This window comes from Nomascus leucogenys, chromosome X (assembly GCF_006542625.1).
Source record: "Nomascus leucogenys isolate Asia chromosome X, Asia_NLE_v1, whole genome shotgun sequence".
NCBI lineage: Eukaryota > Metazoa > Chordata > Mammalia > Primates > Hylobatidae > Nomascus > Nomascus leucogenys.
In genome coordinates, this window is record NC_044406.1 from 101525559 (window position 1) to 101547945 (window position 22387).

The 22387-nt window shown below is 34.0% G+C and overlaps 1 protein-coding gene, 1 non-coding gene and 1 pseudogene across 3 annotated transcripts in view; 1 reads left to right on the forward strand and 2 right to left on the reverse strand.

Annotated features, from left to right (window-relative positions):
• Nucleotides 1-3349: 3349 nt before the first annotated feature.
• Nucleotides 3350-22387, reverse strand: part of LRCH2 (leucine rich repeats and calponin homology domain containing 2) — a 120686-nt gene continuing 101648 nt past the window's right edge. The window contains exons 15-21 of one of the 2 annotated variants that reach the window (XM_003262222.3): nucleotides 19161-19202; nucleotides 16081-16131; nucleotides 13454-13511; nucleotides 12585-12697; nucleotides 12265-12402; nucleotides 12036-12113; nucleotides 3350-6066 (exon numbers count right to left, since the gene is read on the reverse strand). In XM_003262222.3, coding sequence (XP_003262270.1) covers nucleotides 5947-6066; nucleotides 12036-12113; nucleotides 12265-12402; nucleotides 12585-12697; nucleotides 13454-13511; nucleotides 16081-16131; nucleotides 19161-19202 — 600 coding nt within the window. In that variant the 3' untranslated portion in view covers nucleotides 3350-5946. The remainder of the gene's footprint in view (nucleotides 6067-12035; nucleotides 12114-12264; nucleotides 12403-12584; nucleotides 12698-13453; nucleotides 13512-16080; nucleotides 16132-19160; nucleotides 19203-22387) is intronic. The other variant, XM_003262223.3, reaches the window with a different exon arrangement.
• Nucleotides 15578-15706, reverse strand: LOC115833457. The gene has a single exon (XR_004028887.1). It is a non-coding gene; the product is annotated as a small nucleolar RNA SNORA35 (small nucleolar RNA).
• On the forward strand, nucleotides 19892-22110 carry LOC115833349 (annotated as a pseudogene).

Consider the following 22387-nt stretch of genomic DNA (forward strand, 5'->3'; position numbering starts at 1 on the left):
TCATAAATTATACAGAATCACTTTGTGTTTATTAGAATTGGAAATGAATACCTGAAGTTTTATAACATTCAATTTGCTATTGAAAAATCTATTTCTATTTATCATTTACATATGTACATACCCAATACATTTCTCACCTATTTAGGTAGATAATTAATTGATGCATATCAATGGACTAGAGTAAAAATAAATTTATTTTTCTCTAACCATAAATGGCAGGGTACTCAAAGTATCCAAGAAATGAGGAAAATATTATGCGATAATTTAAATTTTAAAATGATCACATTTTAAAGAAACTTCTGTTTTTATTTTGGTAACTTTCAAATTATTCAATCACCAACCTTCTATCCTAAACTCTTTATGTAAGAATTCTCATAACTTCTGAACTCTGGTTTTCCAATGCAAATGCAGTAAGATTCTATTTTGCTAAAACAACTGGAGCCTTACATGACACACACACACACACACACACACACACACACACACACACTACTGTGGAAATTCTAAGCTATTTAAACACTGTAAGCATAAGGATATTTTTCATGTTTTAAAATACAGGATTAGAAAAGTTTATGCCTTAAGAAGTAGATGACATTCGATATTTTCCAATTTACCAATTCCAGAATATATCTGGACATTTCCACATGAATCTAATATACGGTAAATATATCAGTACCCTGGAGTGCTCTGGATAGTGAGATAGGTTCCTGAGAATTCTAGGCCATTCCATGTAGTGTACCAAAACTGTACATTTACTGAAGGAGAAAACAAACTTAGTACCATTATCTAAAGATAATTCAAGGTTCTGTGATAAACTTAGAATCATTTTCAAACAACTTACACCAAATATTTACTTACTTAAGTACTTGTTTAAATCTGAAAGTTTACGATGAGTAACTATAAAACAGGGAATAATATTATCTTCAGTAACATTTACCTGGATGACTTTCTACTTGTATGGTAAATCACAATTACAAATTAATAAAAGTTATTTTAATAAAATATGTGGATTTTTAAAATATTAAATTTACCTGAAAAAAGAAAGATTAATTTTTTATCATATAGCTTAAGGGCAATTCAATAATATACCTTTCACTAAAACTACAGTAAAATTAATCACAATTGGCTGGGCGTGGTGGTTCATGCCTGTTAAATCCCAGTACTTTGGGAGGCCAAGGCAGGCAGATCACCTGAGGTCAGGAGTTTGAGACCAGCCTGGCTAACATGGTGAAACCCCATCTCTACTAAAAATACAAAAATCAGCTGGTGTGGTGGTGCACATCTGTGGTCCCAGCTACTAGGGAGGCTGAGGCAAAAGAATGGCTTGAACTCAGGAGGTGGAGGTTGCAGTGAGCCAAGATCACTCCACTGCATTCCAGCCTGGGCAACAGAGCAAGATGCTGTCTCAAAAAAAAAAAAAAATCACAATTTTGGCTGGGTGCGTTGGCTCACAGCTGTAATCCCAGCACTTTCAGAAGCCAAGGCAGGCTCATAACTTGAGGCCAGGTGTTCGAGACCAGCCTGGCCAATATGGCAAAATCCCATCTCAACTAAAAATACAAAAATTAGCTGGGTGTGGTGGTGCGTGCCTATAGTCCCAGCTACTCAAGAGGCTGAGGCATGAGAATCGCTTGAGCTAGGGAGGTGGAGGTTGCAGTGAGCTGAGATTGCAGGGCAAGACTCTGTCTAAAAAAAAAAAAAATTCTCTTATATTTATGTTACATAGTTTATTTTACATAAAGGCAATATTATTTGGTGAGGATATCATAAAAAATTATTGTTATTTAAAGAAAATATTACCTACTGAAAATGACATATTGTGAACCCCAAATATCTGAGACAGCTCTCAGTTAATTTAGACAGTTTATTTTGCCAAGGTTGACAACACAGAATACCCCAAAAGGGGTGAGTGATGCCTTTGTTCTGAATTTTTTAAGGTGGTTCAAGTCATTAGAAGCCTCCTCTAGATTTTTTTTTTTTTTTTTTTTGGTACTGCAAATGGCAAAAAATAGGGTGGAAGAAAAGTAAATGAAAGAATGTTTGTTTTTCAAGACAGGAAGCAAACACAGAAACCAAGTGCACGGTTTTTTGTTTTGTTTTTTTCCTCTTTTGCAGCTGCGAGGAATTTTAGACAAATTAGAGAGGCTTTCTTACCCATAATTTGGAATTCTCACTCAGATTTGACGAAATCAGGTAGAGATGGTCAAATCTGATGGGAGAAAGACCGGAACAAACAACAACAAAAAAACCCAACAATATGATCACTGAGCGCTCTAATGGTAAGGAGAAATTAAAACCAGCTGGTTGTTAATTTTAGTCAAATCAAAACCCCAATTCAGTTACTTACCTAGGGATGGGTCTCAGGCTGAACAATGTTCTCTACCATCCTAAAAGCACGAAAAAACTCAAACCCATCTTCCCTGTTGGGAGTGAGCTCAGACTCCATAAAGATTACCTGCCTTCCATTGTCATGGAAGCAGGAAATCTTCCCTTCCTTGTTGGGAGCAAGTAAAACTCCAAAACAGGGAATCATATAGCAAAATAAATTTTAGATTTTGACCAGATTTTGGGAGATTAGGGATTCTCTGTAGGGGGTGCTCCCAGACCTCAGCAAATTGCCTTATTGGTTTGAGCCATACAGTTAGCTCATGTTGGTACCCAGCACCAATAAGAAATTGTCAAAGGTCAGGGGTACCTCCACTCAGAATCCCTTCATGGTTACCAAATGTGAACCCCAAATATCTGAGACAGGTCTCAGTTAATTTAGAAAGTTTATTTTGCCAAGGTTGAGGATGGTGCCCATGACACAGCCTCAGGCAGTCCTGACGACATGCGCCCAAGATGGTCAGAGCACAGCTTGGTTTTATACATTTTAGGGAGACACAAGACATCAATCAACATATGTTAAGACAAACATTATTTCAGTCTGGAAAGGCGGGAAAACTGGAAGCGAGGAGGGGGCTTCCAGGTCATAGGTAGATAAGAGACAAATGGTTGCATTCTCTTAAGTTTCTGATTAGCCTCTCCAAAGGAGGCAATCAGATAGGCATTTATCTCAGTGAGCAGAATGGTGACTTTGAATAGAATTGGTGGTAGGTTTCTCCTAAGCAGTTCCCAGCTTGACCTTCCCCTTTAGCTTAGTGATGTTGGGGCCCCAAGATTTATTTTCCTTTCACAATATAAAGTGAATCTGGACCTCTAAACCACTTACTTTGAATATTCTCTCAAAGTCTGGCTATTTTTCTACACTAGGGAACATAGACACCATCTATCAAATGCTGACAAAAAAATGGATGATGTGATGGTAAGAAAGGAGGTAGAGAGGGAGAAAAGAAATACCAGACTTAAATTTTTTCTTTCAACTTTATCCACAGTTTGCATCGGTAATATACATTTAAGTGTTCCATGTATTTTTAAATGCATCAGAAAAGCAATTATGATAGATCTGTGACCAATACAAACATTTCTGATTTATTCAAAAAATTCAGTTAAAAAAGTCATTAAACTAGCAATCTGTAAAGATAATTATTAAACAAATGGTAATGCATTTTTACTCCTTATTTCATTTCTAACATACCCAATGTCACTTCTTTCTTGTGCCATACAGTAATAAAATGTAACAGAAATAGCTATCTATTAAATTTTGGGGACCTAATAAAATATTTTTGATTATTCAACTGTCATTAAATCACAAATCCCACTCAAGTAATGAAAATCATTCTTAATTCAGTAACTGATGAAATAGATAATAGCCATAAACATTTAGAATAAATTTTACACTTAGAAACTACTAAAAGAAATACATCAGAGCCTTGGTATAACATTGTAGGGGACTATGCTGTGAAACTGCTTTAGAGGTGGTGTTGCCATTTGGCACAAGAGTAAATGAACTGCCATGATGTGGACCTCAGAGAAGCCCATCTTAAATTGAATTTTGCTCTGCAGTAAAGAATGCTACAGTGAGGTTCTGCTGTATTTTCTTTTTAAAGGAATAATTAACTGAAAAGTAACTGAAATGCAATAAGAAAATGGCCTACAATTTCACTACTACTTCAAAGATATGAAACAGGACAACACTTGTAAAATAAGTAATACTAGATTGATTAATCAGAGACTATCATAACACCTATGAAAGCAGTATGAATGATTGCTGTGTTTTTAATGCTCACTTAATTTGTAATGCTGTCAAATTTCTACATAAAAAGTCATTAACTAAGGTATTTATTTGCCATTTCTTACATATATTACCCAAGTTTTCACTAGGGAGATTATGTCAGTGAGTTTTTTTTTTTAATCCAACTAAAAAATTAACAACTAATGAGGTCAAATATTTAAAATAATAAATTACTAATAATTTAATTCTTAAACCATATAGTCATAGAAGCTTTAATTCTTTAAAAGCTCCAATTTGACCCTTGGGGAATGTAATGAACACATGTGTATTCTAAAGCCAAAATTTAATTCTATGGCTTCATGCCAACTGATCAAAAAAAGTACAGTTGTTCCTATACCATTTGGCACACTAGTTTTTACCTTATATATATACACCCTTTGAAATACCCAGGCCAACATTTTTAATAAGTTGCATCCATATTAAGAGGTAACAAGTGCAAATGATCACATACTTAAGATATGATGCTTGCTTGGTTACTACAAAAGTAACTATTAAGGTTCTTCTATAGGAAACTCAGTTATTCATTACAGTAATGTTTTTGAAAAATTCCTGCAATACCACCAATGTAAATTTACCCATATCTAAGTTAAAACAAGGACTTTGTGTAACACAATATCTCATGAAAATATTTATAGAAGAGTCTGTGTTTAATTTAACATCAAAGTAATTGAAGATCACAAGGTTTACAGGATTCACAAATGGCCAGATTTTGAGTGAAAACCTATTCCTCAACTGCTGCTCTCTGAATATACATAAAGGCAGCACTGATAGAATGCTGCTCAAAGGGAAGATATAAACCCAAACTTTGGCAGTTTTATCAAAATGTCCTTGATAATTAGTACTTCACTAGTTCTCAAAAACTTTACTGCTTTGTGTAACATTTCCAATACAGAAATAAAATACTCTTCAAATAATACATTTTAAAAGATGATTTTCACAAAATTAAATAGCATAAATTAATCATATTAACATTGGTATTTTTGACACCATGAAATAACCAATTTAAGGGAAACTGCAATGGACTAACTAAAAAACCACAAATGCCACCACGTGAGGCTCATTTAAATCCTCACATATTACTGACTTTACAAAATCTACTAAAATATTTTAAAGTTCCATTGACTCTATTAATACATTTAAAAAATTGCAAAAATGCTTAAGACTATATAAGAGTCATCAATTACACAGGCACTTCACATGTAAACAATCTACAGTACAACTGAAAATATTTTGGCACCAACCTATAATACTAAAAGAATTTAATATAAAGCCAGAATTGTTTTTTCTACTCCTTTTTTCTAGAAAACTAAGACCAAAGATTGAAGAAATTGTGTATAAACTAGAATTAGAAGTGTATTAAATAACTCAAATATAGAATTGCTCTAAATTGCTAAAAAAAATTACTTTTATCCAGATGTTTACTAGTATGCTATGATGTAAAAAAATTAAACCTAATGTGATTATTAAATTGAAACTACATTTTAAATTTAGTATCAGTCTGCTTTCTGAAAAATAATCAAGATTATCAACTGACTTAGTAAAAAGAGAATTTGAGTTTATCAAATACTCTTATTAAATTAATCCAGTTTTCCCCCAAAGAAGTTTGGGCAATTCAATGTTTAAGCTTGATGTTTCAATGTAATTTTTTAAGAATCCTAAGGCGTGACCTAAGGCAAACTATTTTTGACGGAATATTCTTATTCATGAATTTGAAATATTTGAAATCACTTCAAATAAATGAAACTATACACTTAAAATTTTAAAATGTTATATCAAGCCATAGAAAGCTGAGATGCCTTGGTTGTTGGTAATTCAAGGAGCGCCTGAACTGTGACACCAACTTTCACAAGTCCTCGTTCTTCCAAAATATGATGAGGCAAACAAAGTCTTTCCTGGAGAAAAAAAAGAGATATTTGAACATTTATTTTTTAGAAGTGTAATAAAATTAAGTCAGAATTTGATTTTAAAAACATGATTTCTGTAAAACATCAAGAAAAATACATAATTCTAAGTTTTCTCTTATAAATATTGTAATCTAAAATGTTTTTAGATTCTTAATTTATACTAAGAAAAAAGATTATAGAAGTTGGCCTTGTTTGAAATGCTGTCATTCTACACTTGTACCTCTTTCTCTACAAAGAAAATGTTTATAAAAGAGTTGGTCACCACTTTTGCATTTCCCACTCACTACTCAACCACTGCTATCTTACATCTAACCCTAAAGCAGATGCCCACTAAAACTATTTTAATAAAAATCACCAATGCCATCTTAAATGTCAAATGTTGCATATGTCTAGCTGACTGCTCAGTCATATTATGCCTTTGATTAATGCTTTTCTAGGAACCTTACCCCTCCCCTGTCTTGTGTGACACCATTCTTTCTACTTCAACTTTTCTGACAGCAATTGTGCAGTAGCTTTCATTAATTAGCCCTCACTGATCCTCTTCTAACATACCAAATGTATCCAAGGGTTCTGTCTTCACTCTCTTCTCTTTTACACTATATCCTCTCTTTTGGTATTCTCATCTATTTCTAGTTTTAACTACCCCTTCCATACTGATGATTCCAAGTTTTTATTTCCTCCCAAGGTCTCTCTATCGATCTCCAAATACAAATATCAACTGGACACAGCCAAATGGACATCTAACAGACATATCAAAATCAATGTGTCCACAACAGAACTACTTTACCAAATTAACTTGTCCTTCTGTGATCCATGTCTTAGTAATACACTATTCAATCTCCATTGACAAACCTGTGAAATATAATAGTCTTCCTCTTTCTTCCTTACTCCCATAACCCATTCTCCAAATATTACTGATGGTATCCCATAAAGAGTTCTCAAAATTATTGCCTCATCTCCATCTTCACTGCTATATTTGTTGCCCTCTTAACATTTTGCTTATTTATTCAAATAACCACTGAAGTGTATACTAGAAAAGAAGGAAGGCTTCAAATCAATGACTTCAGCTTCCACCCTAGAAACTAAAAAAAGAAGAGCAAATTAAACCAATGGCAAAAGAAAGGTGCAAATAATGAGAATGAGAGAGGAAAACAATAAAGTAAAAAAACAAAAAACAATAGATAAAAGAATCAATGCAACCCAAAGTTAGTTCACTTAGAAGATTTTTAAAAATTCATAACCCTCAAGCTAGGCTAATCAGGAAGAAAAGAGAGAATACACAAATTACCAATATCATAAATAAGAGAAGTGACACCACAAGATATTCTACAAATACCAAAATGATAATAAGGAGACATTATAAACAACTTCATAATAATAGTTTGACAAGTTAGATGAAATGGATGAATTCTTTGAAATAATTAAATGATTCTGTATAGAGAAACTCCTAAGGCACAGAAACACACACACAAAAAAAACTATTAGAACTAATAAATGAGTTCTGCAAGGTTGCAGAATACAAGATCAATAAAAGAAAATCACTTCTATTTCTATAAAGTAGCAATAAAAAATTGACAGTGGAATTAAGGAAATAATTATATTTATAATAGTACCAAAGAGAATAAAATACTAAGCATTTAATTTAACAAATCTAATGAAAGACTCATACACTGAAAACTACAAAACACTGTTGGAATAAAAATTAAAAGATATAAATAAATGGAAAGGTGTCTCATGTTAATGGATCACAGGAATAAATATTGTGAAGATGACAATATTCCCCAAATCATTTTACAGATTCGGTATCCCCAGCAAAATCCCAACTGGCTTTTTTGCAGAAATTGACAAGCTAATCAATCCTAAAATTGATATGGAAATGCAAGGGACTCAGTATAGCCAAAACAACCTTGATATAGAACAAATCTGGAAGACTCACACTTCTTGATTTCAAAATGCATCACAAAACTACAGTAAGTAAGACAGTGTGATACTGGAATAAGGAATTTAGTGGTAAAAAAACTGAGAGTCCAGAAATGAAGCCTTATATTTATGGTCAACTGATTTTTGACAAAGGTGCTAAGACAGACAATTCAATGGGAAAAAGAAGAGTCTTATCAACAAATGGTGCTGGGAAAATTGGATATCCACATGTGAAAGAATGAATTTGGATCCGTACCTCATACCATGCACAACCTGCAGAATGGGACAAAATATTTGCAAATCATATATCTCTTAGGCAATTTGTATCCAGCATACATAAGGAACTACAACTCAAAAAAAAAGATAAATAATCCAATTCAGAAATGAACATAGGGTTTCAATAGACATTACTCCAAAGAATATATACAAATCAATAAGCACAAGAAAAGATGCTCAACATCATTAACTACTAGGGAAACGCAAATCAAAACCGCAATAAGGTATCACATCACACACACTAAAATAGCTAGAACCAAAAAGGTAGACAGTAGCCATTGTTGGTGATGATGTGAAGAAATTAGAACCCTCATATATTGCTGGTGGAAATGTAAAAACAGTGCAGCCACTTTGCAACATATTTTGGCAGTTTCTTAAAAAATATTATAAACATAGAGTTACCATATAACCTAACAATTTCACTGCTAGGTATATAACCAAGAGAATCGAAAACAAGTGTTCAAAGAAAAACTTATTCACGGATGTTCAAAGCAACATTATTCAGAATAAACAATGAGTGATAACAACCCAAATGTCTATCAACTGATGAATGGATAAACAACATGTGGTATGTATTTAGAACAGAACACTATTCAGCCATAAAAAGAAATGAAGTACTGACTTAGGTTACACATGGATGAACCTTGGAAAAATTATACTAAGTCAAAGAAGCCAGACACTAAAGACCCCATATTGTATGATTTCATTATATGTAATGTCTTAGAGTAGGCAAATCCACAGAAAGAACAGGGGAAGGGCTGCGAATAGGTAAGGGCTGTGTTTCCGGGGTGACAAAAATATTTTAAACAGATTATTGTAACTGTTGCTGAACTCTGATTATACTAAAAACCATTTAATTGTACACTTTAAATCAGTGAATGCTATGGCATTCTAATTATATCTCAATAAAAATATTTTCTTAAAAAAATCAATGTATATGCCCAATCTCAGGCTTAAAAAAAGAGAACGTCAATCCATACTTTTTAACCACATACAAAAACTAACTCAAAATTGATCATAGACATGAACATAAAACCTAAGATTATAAAATTTCTAGAAGTAAACATAGGAAAGAAATCTTTGTGGCCTTGGATTATACGAAGATTTCCTAGGTTTGACACAAAAAGCACAGCCCATTTTAAAAAATAAATTGTACTTCAATAAGTGAAGATCCTGCTCTTTGAAAGACACTCTAATGACAATGAAAGGACAAGCCAAAGATTTGGATGCAATATTTATAAATCTGGTAAATGACTTCATCCATAATTCGTAAAGAAATCTGAAATTCAATCATAGGAAAATAAACAACCCAATACAAAATATACCTCAGATTAGAATATGTACTTCAAAAAAGAAAGTATACTTCAAAGTACTTCAAAAAGAAGATATACAGGTGGCAAATAAGCCTTGAAAAGATGATCGGCATCATTAGTCTTTAGGAAAATGCAAATTAAAACTGCAGTGGCAAGTCAGTACATACATATCACAATGACTAAAATTTTTAGAAGACTGATCATACTGAATGTTAGTGAGGATGTGGAGGAACTGGAACTCTCACATACTGCTGACAGGAATGTAAAACGGTACAACCACTTTGGAAGAGTTATGTAGTTTCTTAAAATGTTAAGCATGCACCTACCATATGTTCCTGTTATTCCACTGCTAGGTATTTACTAAAAATTAAAGAATGCATAAATCCATACAAAGACTTGTATACAAATGTTCATAGCAGCTTTATTTGTAGCAGCCGCTAAAACTGGAAACAACCCAAATGTCCATCAGCAGGTCAAGGGATCAACAAACTGTGGTATATCCATACAATAAAATACTATCTAGAAATGAAAAGCAATGGTCTATTCATACATGCAACAACACTGACGAGTCATAAAATAATTATGCTGAGTGAAAGAAGATAGAAAAATATAATACATATTGTATCATTCCATTTATATAAAACTCTAGAAAGTGCAAACTAATCTGCAATGACAGAAAGCAGATTAGTGGTTGCTGGAGAAGGAAGGATTGCAAAGACACATGAGGAAATTTTGGGAGGCAGTAGATATGTTCATTATTTTGACTGTGGTGATGATTTCACGGTGTATGCATATGGCAAAATTGATCAAATTGCATACTTTATTTATATGCCCTATATTGTATGTTAATAACTCAATAAAGCTGTTAAAAATTGGAAAACATCCTAAAACAAAGAAAATTAATTTAAAAATTATTATATATTACCAATTCTGAGTTCACAGAAAAGCAATGAAGCTAAAAATAAAACCCTTAAAACAAAAATGACATAATATTAGTGAGGTAGTGAATGCTTGTAATCCCAGTTATTTGTGAAATGGAAGTCTAGAGCTCAAGAGTTCCAGTCCAGCCTGGGCAACACAGTGAGACTCCATCTCTAAAAAAAGGTTTTTTTTTTTTTTAATTTTAAAAAAGAAAAAATGGCAAAACGGGAAAATCTGTATGATATAATGGCTGCAGAAAATGTTGCTAAGTTTGCTATTTCCCCATTGAAAGATTGAGAGTAGAAAAAAGAAACAACAAACATTTTTAAGAATTAAAAATTTAAAACATCACATCAGCCAAGTGCAGTGGCTTGCGCCTGTAATCCCAGCACTTTGGGAGGCTGAGGCGGGTGGATCACTTGAGGTCAGGAGTTCAAGACCAGCCTGGCCAACATGGTGAAACCCCGTCTCTATTAAAAATAAAAAATTATCTGGGTGTGGTGGCACATGCCTGTAGTCCCAGCTACTTGGGAGGCTGAGGCAGGAAAACTGCTTGAACTGGGAGGTGGCAGTTGCAGTGAGACGAGATCGCGCCACTGCACTACTCCAGCCTGGGCGACAGAGTGAGACTCCGTCTCAAAAAACAAAAACAAAAACAAAAAAACCCATCACATCAACTATAGACAAGAGGTAATTAGAGAACATTATGTAATTTCCAAATTACCCAACAATTCACTGATTCTCTACACATTAAATTATGTTTACTTACTTGAGGGAAGAGATTAAAGTGGGATCTGTAGACCAGATTATTAAGACACTGTTCAAAAGACAGCTTAACAAGCACAACAACTTAATTGTGCTCTGATAACAATGTCATTTCTCTCCATAGTCATTCATGTTGAGGTTAGGCTTATAACACTTTACAAAGAGGCAATATTGTGATTATACATGTTCCTTATATATTTACAATACTGCTTTAATGGTTAATTGTATAGTAGTGCAATTATTACATGAAACATAAGACAATTCCTAAAAATTTCAAAGTTTGTCCAATACAGGTATTATCATAATATGCTGGTATAATTTGCAATTTTACATTTTAAATAAAGTTTAAAAAGCTGTTCACACTGAATGCAAATCTTCCAATCAGAATCAATCCAATGACTTACAAAGGAGTCCAAATGTTCTTTAGCAAAAAAAAAAAAAAAAAAAAAAAAAAAAGAAGGAAAAAAAGATGGTAACAATGACATCACAACCAAGTTGTAAATATGGCCACCAAGTTATGTTTGGTCAGTGATGTGCATGATTTTCCATATTTGTAGCTATTTCATAAATGACTTTAAAGGTAGCTTAAAAACATTCATTAGATAACTGCTACAGCGAAAGCTGGAGCTCAGGAGAAGGTACCAAGAGAAGGCATTCATTTTCATGTTCAGAAAGCATTATTCATTGCTTTAAGAAGAACCCCAATTTGCATGTAATAAATTCAAATTTAAGTGATCACGTTGTTAGATAAATAACAATTACCTGTGAGACACCCAACTTTTTACAAGCATCAAGAAAATTTTCTACATTTCTTCGACATTTTGCCATGCTCAGTTTGGGCTGTAAAGAGCGAAAAAATGTACTTTTAGGCATTTTTCTATGGAACTTAATCAAAACTGAAAACTAAGTTCACTGAGGTATATTATTTAAAGACAATTTTAAGAAGCTATATCTTCCTTTAGAGAACTAACAAATTGTAAACAAAACTTACCACTGCTGGTGATGGCACATGAATACTAGCAACAGAACGTGGCCTTATATGATTGGCTAAATGGCAAAGAACAACCCCATCCATCAGTGCAGCTCCAATGTCATCAGGCAAAATTACTTTTAACCTGGATTCAAGATTCTATAGAAAAACAGGTATAAATCAGATACTCTATCTAAACATATATGTTAAATGTTTACATTACTAATTGTTGGATATCCAAACATTTTAAGGAGCATTGAAAATAAAATCTATACACCTTATTAATTTTCCAAGTTAAACCCATTTCCACAAAGCAGATCTGAAAGAGCAAACTGACTTACGTTGCGAAGTTGTCGTATTTGCTCTCGCTCTTCCCGTAAATGTTCCATCTTTCTTCTCATTGTAAATCCTGGATCTGCTGCCCCATATTCTTGGCGAGATGAGCGGCTAAAAGCTATAAAAACAGAAATTTCCTAACTTGTTACAAAATTAATGGGAAGGAGCAACTATTGATGGGGAAAGAGGCATGATAAAAAGAATCAATACAAAATTACATAAAACATTATTACTCACTAATACATTCCAAATATTTTTAGAGAATATATTTGAACTCTATTTATGTGCATAATTGAAAGCAACAGGGAAGATAAGTTAATGATTTCTACCACCTATACATGTTCTTACTCAAACATACGTTATTAGAAACTTATGGCCCAGGTTAAAAATGATTACTGAACATATGTCAGCCTTTTATCTTTTAAAAAAGGAAATTATTCTTGAAAGTCAATACAGTTATTCAGGAATAAAAACTATAATTCAATACCTTGCCAAGTAACATGGATCCATTTTCTTTTGGGCTTGCCAAATGCGAAAAGATCCCTTTATAAAACCACAGTATAATGAAGTGCTATAATTTCAAACAGTGTTTGGTCTGCTGGCAGAGTGGTCATTCTAACAGCAGTCACAGTATAGTAGAAATAAGACTGCAGTATATCTAAGGCAAAAAGCTGAGGTTTCAGGAGCTTGAAGGTAAAGTGGAAGAAAGAAATGGGAATGGGAATTGGAAAGACAAATAACATTAAGAGAAAATTGCTTTTAGGAGAGAAGAAAGAATCCATGTGTACTTAAAACTATGGAATCAATCCCATTTAAGCTGGGAAACTAGTTTCAAATATAACTAATAAATTTTATTTACAGAATATCTATTTACCTGATCTAGGCTTCAAGCCAAAGGGACTGTGTGAAAAACCATCAGTTCTGTCATATTCCTAAAAAAAATTAAAAAGTTAAAAATAAATAAATAATAAAACTTCTTTTCTTTCAAAATAATCAAGGTGCTTATTCATGTCCATGCCAATTTGGGGAGATACTTATTTTCCTATGATTAGTGAAGAGAAAAGTAACTTGCATTTCAATTCAAGTTGATACATGTCACTTTTAAGAGGTCAACTAATATTTGCTAGTTGAGCTAACTATATAGGCTTTAAATACTTTCATAGTAGAAAGAAAATGAAAATCATTAGTGAACTGTATAAAATAGATCATACTTTTTGAAAGAATCAGATTGAAGTTGCCCAAAAAAAGAAGTAAGCTTCAATGAAAAGGTAAGTGAATTTAGTATTTACTCAGCATCTACTATGGACTTAACACCTAACAGTAGATAATCTGAAGGCAAACCTATTTGTACAGGGACTGCAGAATAATAGATGATAAATATCATCTCTTCTATTTGAATGAATATTGTTTCAAATGTTTCACACACAGTGGTTTGCTGTGGAAAGATCTATAGTACATTAAACAAATCTGCCGGTGGAGTTAGAAAGCTCAGGCTATGTTTTGAGCACAACATACAATTTCTCTGTGATTGTTTCTTCATCTTTCAAATGAGGTTACTGTGAAGATTAAATGAGATGACTAAATGAAACTACTGTGTAAAGTGATAAAATAATGTAATCTTAGCAGCACCTTATTTAATCTGTGCAACAACTCTGTGAAGTGAGTAGGGCTCAGCTTCAGTCACTTCTCTGCCATTTATTAACTAAGATAGTTTGGAAAGTTACCCATCTCTTCAGCTGTAAAATGATGAGGATCATACCTATTTTATGGGGCTGCTTTTAGGTACAAATATACAGGCAAGCACTTTGTTAATAGTAAAGCATTACACTAATTGGCTTTACTCTTTTCCATTCACACATGAAATTAATGCAATCAGAATTCTGTAGATTACCTAAATCTTCTGTTAACATGTGATATGCAGTTCAAGTTAAATGTCAGTTGAGTTACCAAAGCACATACATACTCACCACCCTATCCAAATCTACAAGCCTCCCAGTTTGTCTTCACTATTTTGGTTAAATTAATATGAATTCCTAAGATGAAAATTTCACTGATCCAAATGAAATAAAAAATATATTATAAAACTGACACCTGTAATCTCAACACTTTGGGAGGCCAAGGCAGGTAGATCACTTGAGGCCAGGAGTTCAAGACCAGCCTGATCAACATGGTGAAACCCTGTCTCTACTAAAAATACAAAAATTAGCCAGGTGTGGTGGCATGTGCCTGTAGTCCTACCTACTCGGGAGGCTGAGGCACAAGAATCGCTTGAATGTGGGAGGTGGAGGTTGCAGTAACCTGAGATCGTGCCACTGCACTCCAGCCTGGGCAACAGAGTGAGATCATGTGTCATATATAAAGCGATGTAAATTATTTGGGAAATTTGGTATGAATAGTCTTCCCTGTGAGCACAGATCATAAAATCATATATCAAGCAGACAAATAAGTAGTAGTCACTTATATGCTTATACTTGTAACTTAAAGTAAAAGAATTACAAAAGCATATGACAAAGACTAATTTTAAGATATCCTAATTTAAATTGTTTTCTAAAAGTATGTATACCATTTTACCTATCATATAAATAATTTAGAAACATGTTTATAAAATTAATGTCCAAATCCATTTAAAAGTTTTGTAATGCAGATCACCCACAACAACAAAGAATCCTAGCCTATTAAAAAAGCAACACCACCTACATATAATGAAATATTAACAGCATCTATGTAACCAAAGTTACACAGTGAATTTGGGCCATCCAACACTTTGGGCAAAGTGTTGAATTCATCACATCAATGTGTAATCATTTACTTACTAATGCCAATACACTTTAAGGTAATCTGAAGTAGAAGAAATAGCGTTTAGAATTTTTAAAATTTATCTCTTGTTGTAAAGCAATAGACTTGAATAAATAAATTAGAAGAATCAGTCATTCAAGCCACCAGAGTATTTGATCGAGATTTCACAAACTCTAACTTTCTGATACCCATTCTCCCAAAAACGTGTAACCTCCTGTCGATAGGAACAACCCACTGCAGGGATGTTTCTCGTGGAAAAAGGAAATTTCTTTTGCATTGGTTTCAGACCTGACTGGTTACAAGAAAAACCAAAGGCCATTGCACAATGCTGAAGTACTTTTTTCAAATTTAAAATTTGAAAGTTGTTCTTAAAATCTATCAATTTATTTTAAAATATGGATGAATGAGAAAGCATAGATTTGATAGAGTGAATTCTTTTCTGCAATCTACAGATACTTCCCAATAAGAAAATCATAAATAAACAAGTGCTAGTATCAATATTTTCACCAAAAAATGGCATTCTTAGAATTTTTTATAGGCTAGAAGGTTTGTACAAACTCATCTGCCATGGATTTTAAAATATGAGTGAATAAATTACATTGCAAAAAAAATCAGGTTACAGAGAACTGGCAAGGAAGAATCTTATGTAAAACACAGAAAACATACAAAACATATTTTTAAGACATATAAAAACAGAACTTGTACCTCAGATGATACTGGAGATTGTGGTGACATATTAGCATTATCACTGTCTTGCTAAAACATAAAAATAAAAAGATGGAAGATGAAATTACAATACAAATGATGATTTAAACATACAAAAGGAAAATGAAAATCGTTTTGACCAACTACTAAAGGAAGAACTACCCTACATGTGGTCTGTGAACCAGCAGCATAGGGATCCTCTGGGAGTTTAGAAATGCAGAATCTCAGGCCTCACCGGAGACTTAACTAATCAGAATCTACATTTCAATAAGACCCTCAAGTGGTTCGAAATATAATACTTTAAAGTTTGAAAAATACTATCTACATATAACAGCAGGGATGTGTTACCAATCTGAGACATGTAAATGAAGGCATGCAAAATCTCCATCACCCCAAATAACTTTCATCTGAAAATTTACATGTATCTAATATAGGCTTATTGATAACTACAAAGGATTTAATTTAATAAAACATTAAATGGTCCATGATTTTTAAATGACTATTCTATTGCCAACCAAATATGAAAATTTTGACATTTAACTTTGAATATGCACACTACATAGAAAATGTATTCATTCAACAAATGATTATTGGCTACCTACTATATGTCAGACACTATGCTAGACACTGAGAATACTGAAATTTAGTAAAATATCACCCATTGAAGGACCTTTCGGTTGAGGACAGAAATAGATTCATGTATACAGGTAATACAACATTCTCAATACAATACAGAACAATGCATGGCATATTATGAGACACAGATAAGGGGCACTTGGGGGGGATGATGAAGATGGTAGAGAAAGGCAAGTTTCCTGAGAAAGTATAAATTCAGTAAAAAAAAACTGAGTGTTTACCACAAAAAGAAAGAAGGGAACAACATGCTAAGATGAGAGGAGAAGAACCAAAGCATGGAAGCAACAAATGTAAAGATGAGTGCATAAAACCTCTGAGCAGTTTTGTCTTGCTGGAGGGTAAGGTGAATGGAGGGTAAGGTGAAAGAAGAGCAAGTTGTGAATTAAGGCTGATGTGGCAAGCAGGGGCTTGATAAAGGAGGATCTAGAATTTATCTTCTAAGTTATGGGGGGAAACTGAAGGTTTCCAAGCCAGGGAATGGCCTGATTGCATCTGTGTTCTTTGAAACGACCACTCTGGCTGCAGTGAGAATGGACTAGAGAAAGGGAGAAGAGTAAGGAAGCTATTGCAGTAGAACAGGCAAGAAATGGATGAGGGCCTCTGCCAGAGCAGAAACAGTAGAAATAAAAGAGGAATGTATGCAAAATATTTTAGTGCAAATAAACAAACAGTAAGTCTTGGCTACTGATTAGATATTGAGGCAGGCAATGATAAAGTTTAATTTATAAATCAGGTATGAGATTAACATCAATAACTAATAATAAAATAGAACAATTATAACAATGTATTATAATAAAAGTTATGTAAATGTGGTCTCTAAGTGTCTTATTGTACTGTACTCACCTATTTTTAGACTGTGGTTGACCACAGGTAACTGAAACCTTGGAAAGTGAAATGGAGAAAAAAGGAGGGCTACTATACTCAAACACTGCCACAGTAATGAAAAAGTAGCCATAGGCAAATGAGTATGGCTGTTTTCTGATGCAGCTTTACTTACAATCCCATACGGTATGTCAAATTTGGCCCCTGGATCATAATTTGCCAGCCCCTGCTCCAGCTAGATGATGGAAGGTGATTCCATTAACTCAGTAGTTCTCAACCTTGGCTGGACATTAAACTCACATGGGAAACGTTAAAAACTTCATTGCTCAGTCCATACCACATCATACCACATGCCAATTAAATTATAGTATCTAGTGGGTGTGACCCAGGCGACAGTATTCTCTAAAGCTCACCTGGTAATTTTAGTGTACAGCCAAAGTTGAGAGCCACTGCACAAACTGGATGTTTGGATGTTAGTGAAAAAGTGGGTTTAGAAGCAAAAATTTTTTAAAAACTCAGTTTTGAACATATTTAGTCCTATTGGGTTTATGAGATATATCCAGCAGAAATTCTAAGCAGGTAGGAAGATGGATAAAATATTGCAAGGGCTTGAACCTCAGGGGAGAGGTCTGGACTACAGACAAATCTGAGAGGCTTCAGCAGGTACACAGGTGTTATCCACTGAAGGCCTGACAGCTGGTGAAGACATGCTAGAGACCACACAGTAGGCCATTCCCTGGGAATAATATTTAAAGGGTAAGCTGGGATCTTGTGGAGTTGGTGCAATGGAAAGCTTGGGCAGGTGTACAGGAACTGATTGTGCTCATGCACGGGTAAATATTGCCAAGCATACCCATACAAAACATGTAATTTAGGCTTAAACATAAATACTAACAGTGAAAATATGACCAGCTATAGCCATAACTGACTTTTATTCATCCCAGTAAATACTACTGGAGAGGCCATGGAGAGAAATCGGCATCTGAGCTGGCAGACGACCAATCATCTGGCTCTATTCATTATTTTTCCCTGTGTGATTCTATTTCCTAAAACATTTTCAGAAGCCCTGCCAAGTACCCAACATCAAATTAAATACCAATCTCTCCAACAAAAATACACAAAACTTAAGTACTTATGGTAATGAGAATATATCTTTTCAATAATGATAGGCTGCTGCATAGTTTACGCTGTGCAGTAGAAAGGTTTATGGTAATGCACAAACTGTAGAAGTCAAATTTTAAATTTTAAAATAGTATGCAGAATTTGTGGAAGGAGTTCCTAAACAAAGTTCCTAAAAAAAGATCTCAATTGACAACCAGGCTGATTTAGAAAGATAAAAGATGTGAAAGACAACACACTTACACTCATAGATGACAGGTCTAAGACGAATGATGATAAAATTCTAAAACTGAATTATTAGTAATTCCATTCTAAAGGATATATGGAAATTAAATGATTAAATTAATAATTGTATGACGATGCTCATATGTTTTTATTGTTGGAAAATAAACCATGCATTAAATCAATAACAAACAAACTGAAAAATGGATTGCATTTTACTCTCACTGAGCCAACTTCATAAGTAAACATTTCAAATAATTATTAATATTATCTTTTCTCACCTCATTTTCATTGCCACTTGAACTCTTCCTCATTGATTTATACTGAAAAATATTTAAAACACATAATTTATTTTCCCTTGAACATATAAATTCTCTACTAGTAAATTATGTACAAGATTCTTTCATATTTTGGTAGCTTTATTACATTACCTGATAACAAATTTAAGTATATAACAGGTGTAAATAGTCCTACTACTAATAACTAACAAAAATAATGCTTTCCATGTGCAAGGCATTGTTATAAGTACTTTACACAGATCAAGTAACATTTCTTTCTTAAGCCAAGCTATTTCCCATTCATTCAGGTAAGTAATCTGAGGGTTGTCTTAGAATTTTCCTTTTTCTTAATTCACTATATCCAATATGTCATCAAGTCAATTCTTTTTTTAATCTCTCTCAGACTTACTTCTTTGGAATTCTCACAACTACCACCCTTTTCCAGGCCCTCATTATCTTACACCTGGTCTATAATCTCACCATTCTAATATGTCATTCATTATTAAGAAACCTACTGCTTTCATGTTAAAAAACACTACATTAAATGTATATATTGATTGTATAATAACTGTAATAATGATGACAGCTAACACTTGTACTAGTGCTTGCTATATGCCAGGCACTGATTTAAATGTCTTACATGTATTAACCCATTTAATCTTCTTAACAACCCTACTACATAAGAACTGTGCTTATATGTGAAAAAATGCTTCTTAGAGTCAAGAAAATACAGTATGACAACCACTGGAATTCTTACTTCTGACTCCTCTTCACTGCAAATGATCCTGCAAATCACTGGCAGATTAACCTTCCGTTTGCAACTCATGACTGGCCTGTTGTAACACCTACTAACTTTCAGATTATGTCCAAAATTCTATGCCTGGCATTCAAGGTTCTTTTTTTGTAAATTTTTAAAATTGTTATTATTTTTACATTTGTATATACTTATATTTGTGGTCAATTTTTTTATTATACTTTAAGTTCTAGGGTACATGTGTACAACGTGCAGGTTTGTTACATATGTATACATGTGCCATGTTGGTATGCTGCACCCATTAACTCATCATTTACATTAGGTATATCTCCTAATGCTATCCCTCCCCCCTCCCTCCACCCCATGACAGGCCCCAGCATGTGATGTTCCCCACCCTGTGTCCAAGTGTTTTCATTGTTCAATTCCCACCTATGACTGAGAACATGCAGTGTTTGGTTTTCTGTCCTTGCGATAGTTTGCTGAGAATGATGGTTTCCAGCTTCATCCATGTCCCTACAAAGGACATGAACTCATCCTTTTTTATGGCTGCATAGTATTCCATGGTATATATGTGCCACATTTTCTTAATCCAGTCTATCATTATTGGGCATTTGGATTGGTTCTAAGTCTTTGCTATTGTGAATAGTGCTGCAATAAACATACATGTACATGTGTTTTTATAGCAGCATGATTTACAATCCTTTAGGTATATACCCAGTAATGGGATGGCTGGGTCAAATGATATTTCTAGTTCTAGAATCTTGAGGAATCGCCACACTGTCTTCCACAATGGTTGAACTAGTTTACAGTTCCACCAACAGTGTGAAAGTGTTCCTATTTCTCCACATCCTCTCCAGCACCTGTTGTTTCCTGACTTTTTAATGATGGCCATTCTAACTGGTATGAGATGGGATCTCATTGTGGTTTTGATTTGCATTTCTCTGATGGCCAGTGATGATGAGCATTTTTTCATGTGTCTGTTTTGAGAAGTGTCTGTTCATATGCTTTGCCCACTTTTTGATGGGATTGTTTGATTTTTGCTTGTAAATTTGTCTAAGTTCTTTGTAGATTCTGGATATTGGCCCTCTGTCAGATGGGTAGATTGTAAAACTTTTCTCCCATTCTGTAGGTTGCCTGTTCGCTCTGATGGTAGTTTTTTTGGCTGTGCAGAAGCTCTTCAATTAGATCCCATTTGTCAATTTTGGCTTTTGTTGCCATTGCTTTTGGTGTTTTAGTCATGAAGTCCTTGCCCATGCCTATGTCCTGAATGGTAATGCCTAGGTTTTCTTCTAGGGTTTTTATGGTTTTAGGTCTAACATTTAAGTCTTTAATCCACCTTGAATTAATTTTTGTATAAGGTGTAAGGAAGAGATCCAGTTTCAGCTTTCTACATATGGCTAGCCAGTTTTCCCAGCACCATTTATTAAATAGGGAATCCTTTCCCCATTTCTTGTTTTTGTCAGGTTTGTCAAAGATCAGATGGTTGTAGATGTGTGGTATTACTTCTGAGGGCTCTGTTCTGTTCCATTGGTTCTATTTAATGGTCCCCTTTACATATGCAGCATTATCTTCCATAACCCTTGGAAAAATAGATAACCAACCTGATATCTCAACCACAACACTTGGAAAAACAGATAATTAACCTGATATCTCAGCCAAAAACTGGGGGATGAGCTGTATTAGGGATAACAAATACAAAACGTATTCTTCCTCCACTGTCTCTCCTATGGCAACTATCACTAATCTAGCAGCATGTTCTTTCCAGGTGATCTCACACAGAATCTCAATATGCCTTCAACTCAGTGTGCCAGAGAGCCACTGAATGAAATTGGCATGTGTGAAAAAATCCTATTTATCAGGCAAGACAATCACTGAAGGCACTTATTTTTGGTTTTAATCTATGTCAATGAAACAGTGATACTTGAGTGAATATGCTAATATTTATTAAGTGGTCACTCTGTGGCAAGTGTAATTCTAAGTACTTTTATTATTAAATAATTTAATAGTTATGAGCAGACCAGATTCTGCTCGCTCAAACGCCTTACTCCACTTCCTTGGCAACCACATCCAACAAACCCAATATGGCTGGGATTGAGAAATTTGGTAAGTCAAAATTGAAGAAGACAAAAAACACAAGAAAAAAATCCACTGCCTTCCAAAGAAATGACCAAACAGGAGAAGCAAGCAGACAAATCATAATGAGGTATACATCATGAAAATGAACTGTACATTGCACAAGCATTGCCTTCATATTTTACTTCTTTTGGCTGATTAACTTTGCAAGATGCAAAGAGGTCGGATCAAGTTTAAATGACTGTGCTGTTCCTCTCACATCAAAGAATCAAGAGCTACTGAAAATGAAGACTGCTCTTGCCTTTCCCATCTGCCTGGCTGGCAGATAAGGAAAAGAATTTGAATGTTGGTGAAGGAAGAAGCAGGGTGGAATGACAGTGAAAGCTAGAGTAAAACCAACCTG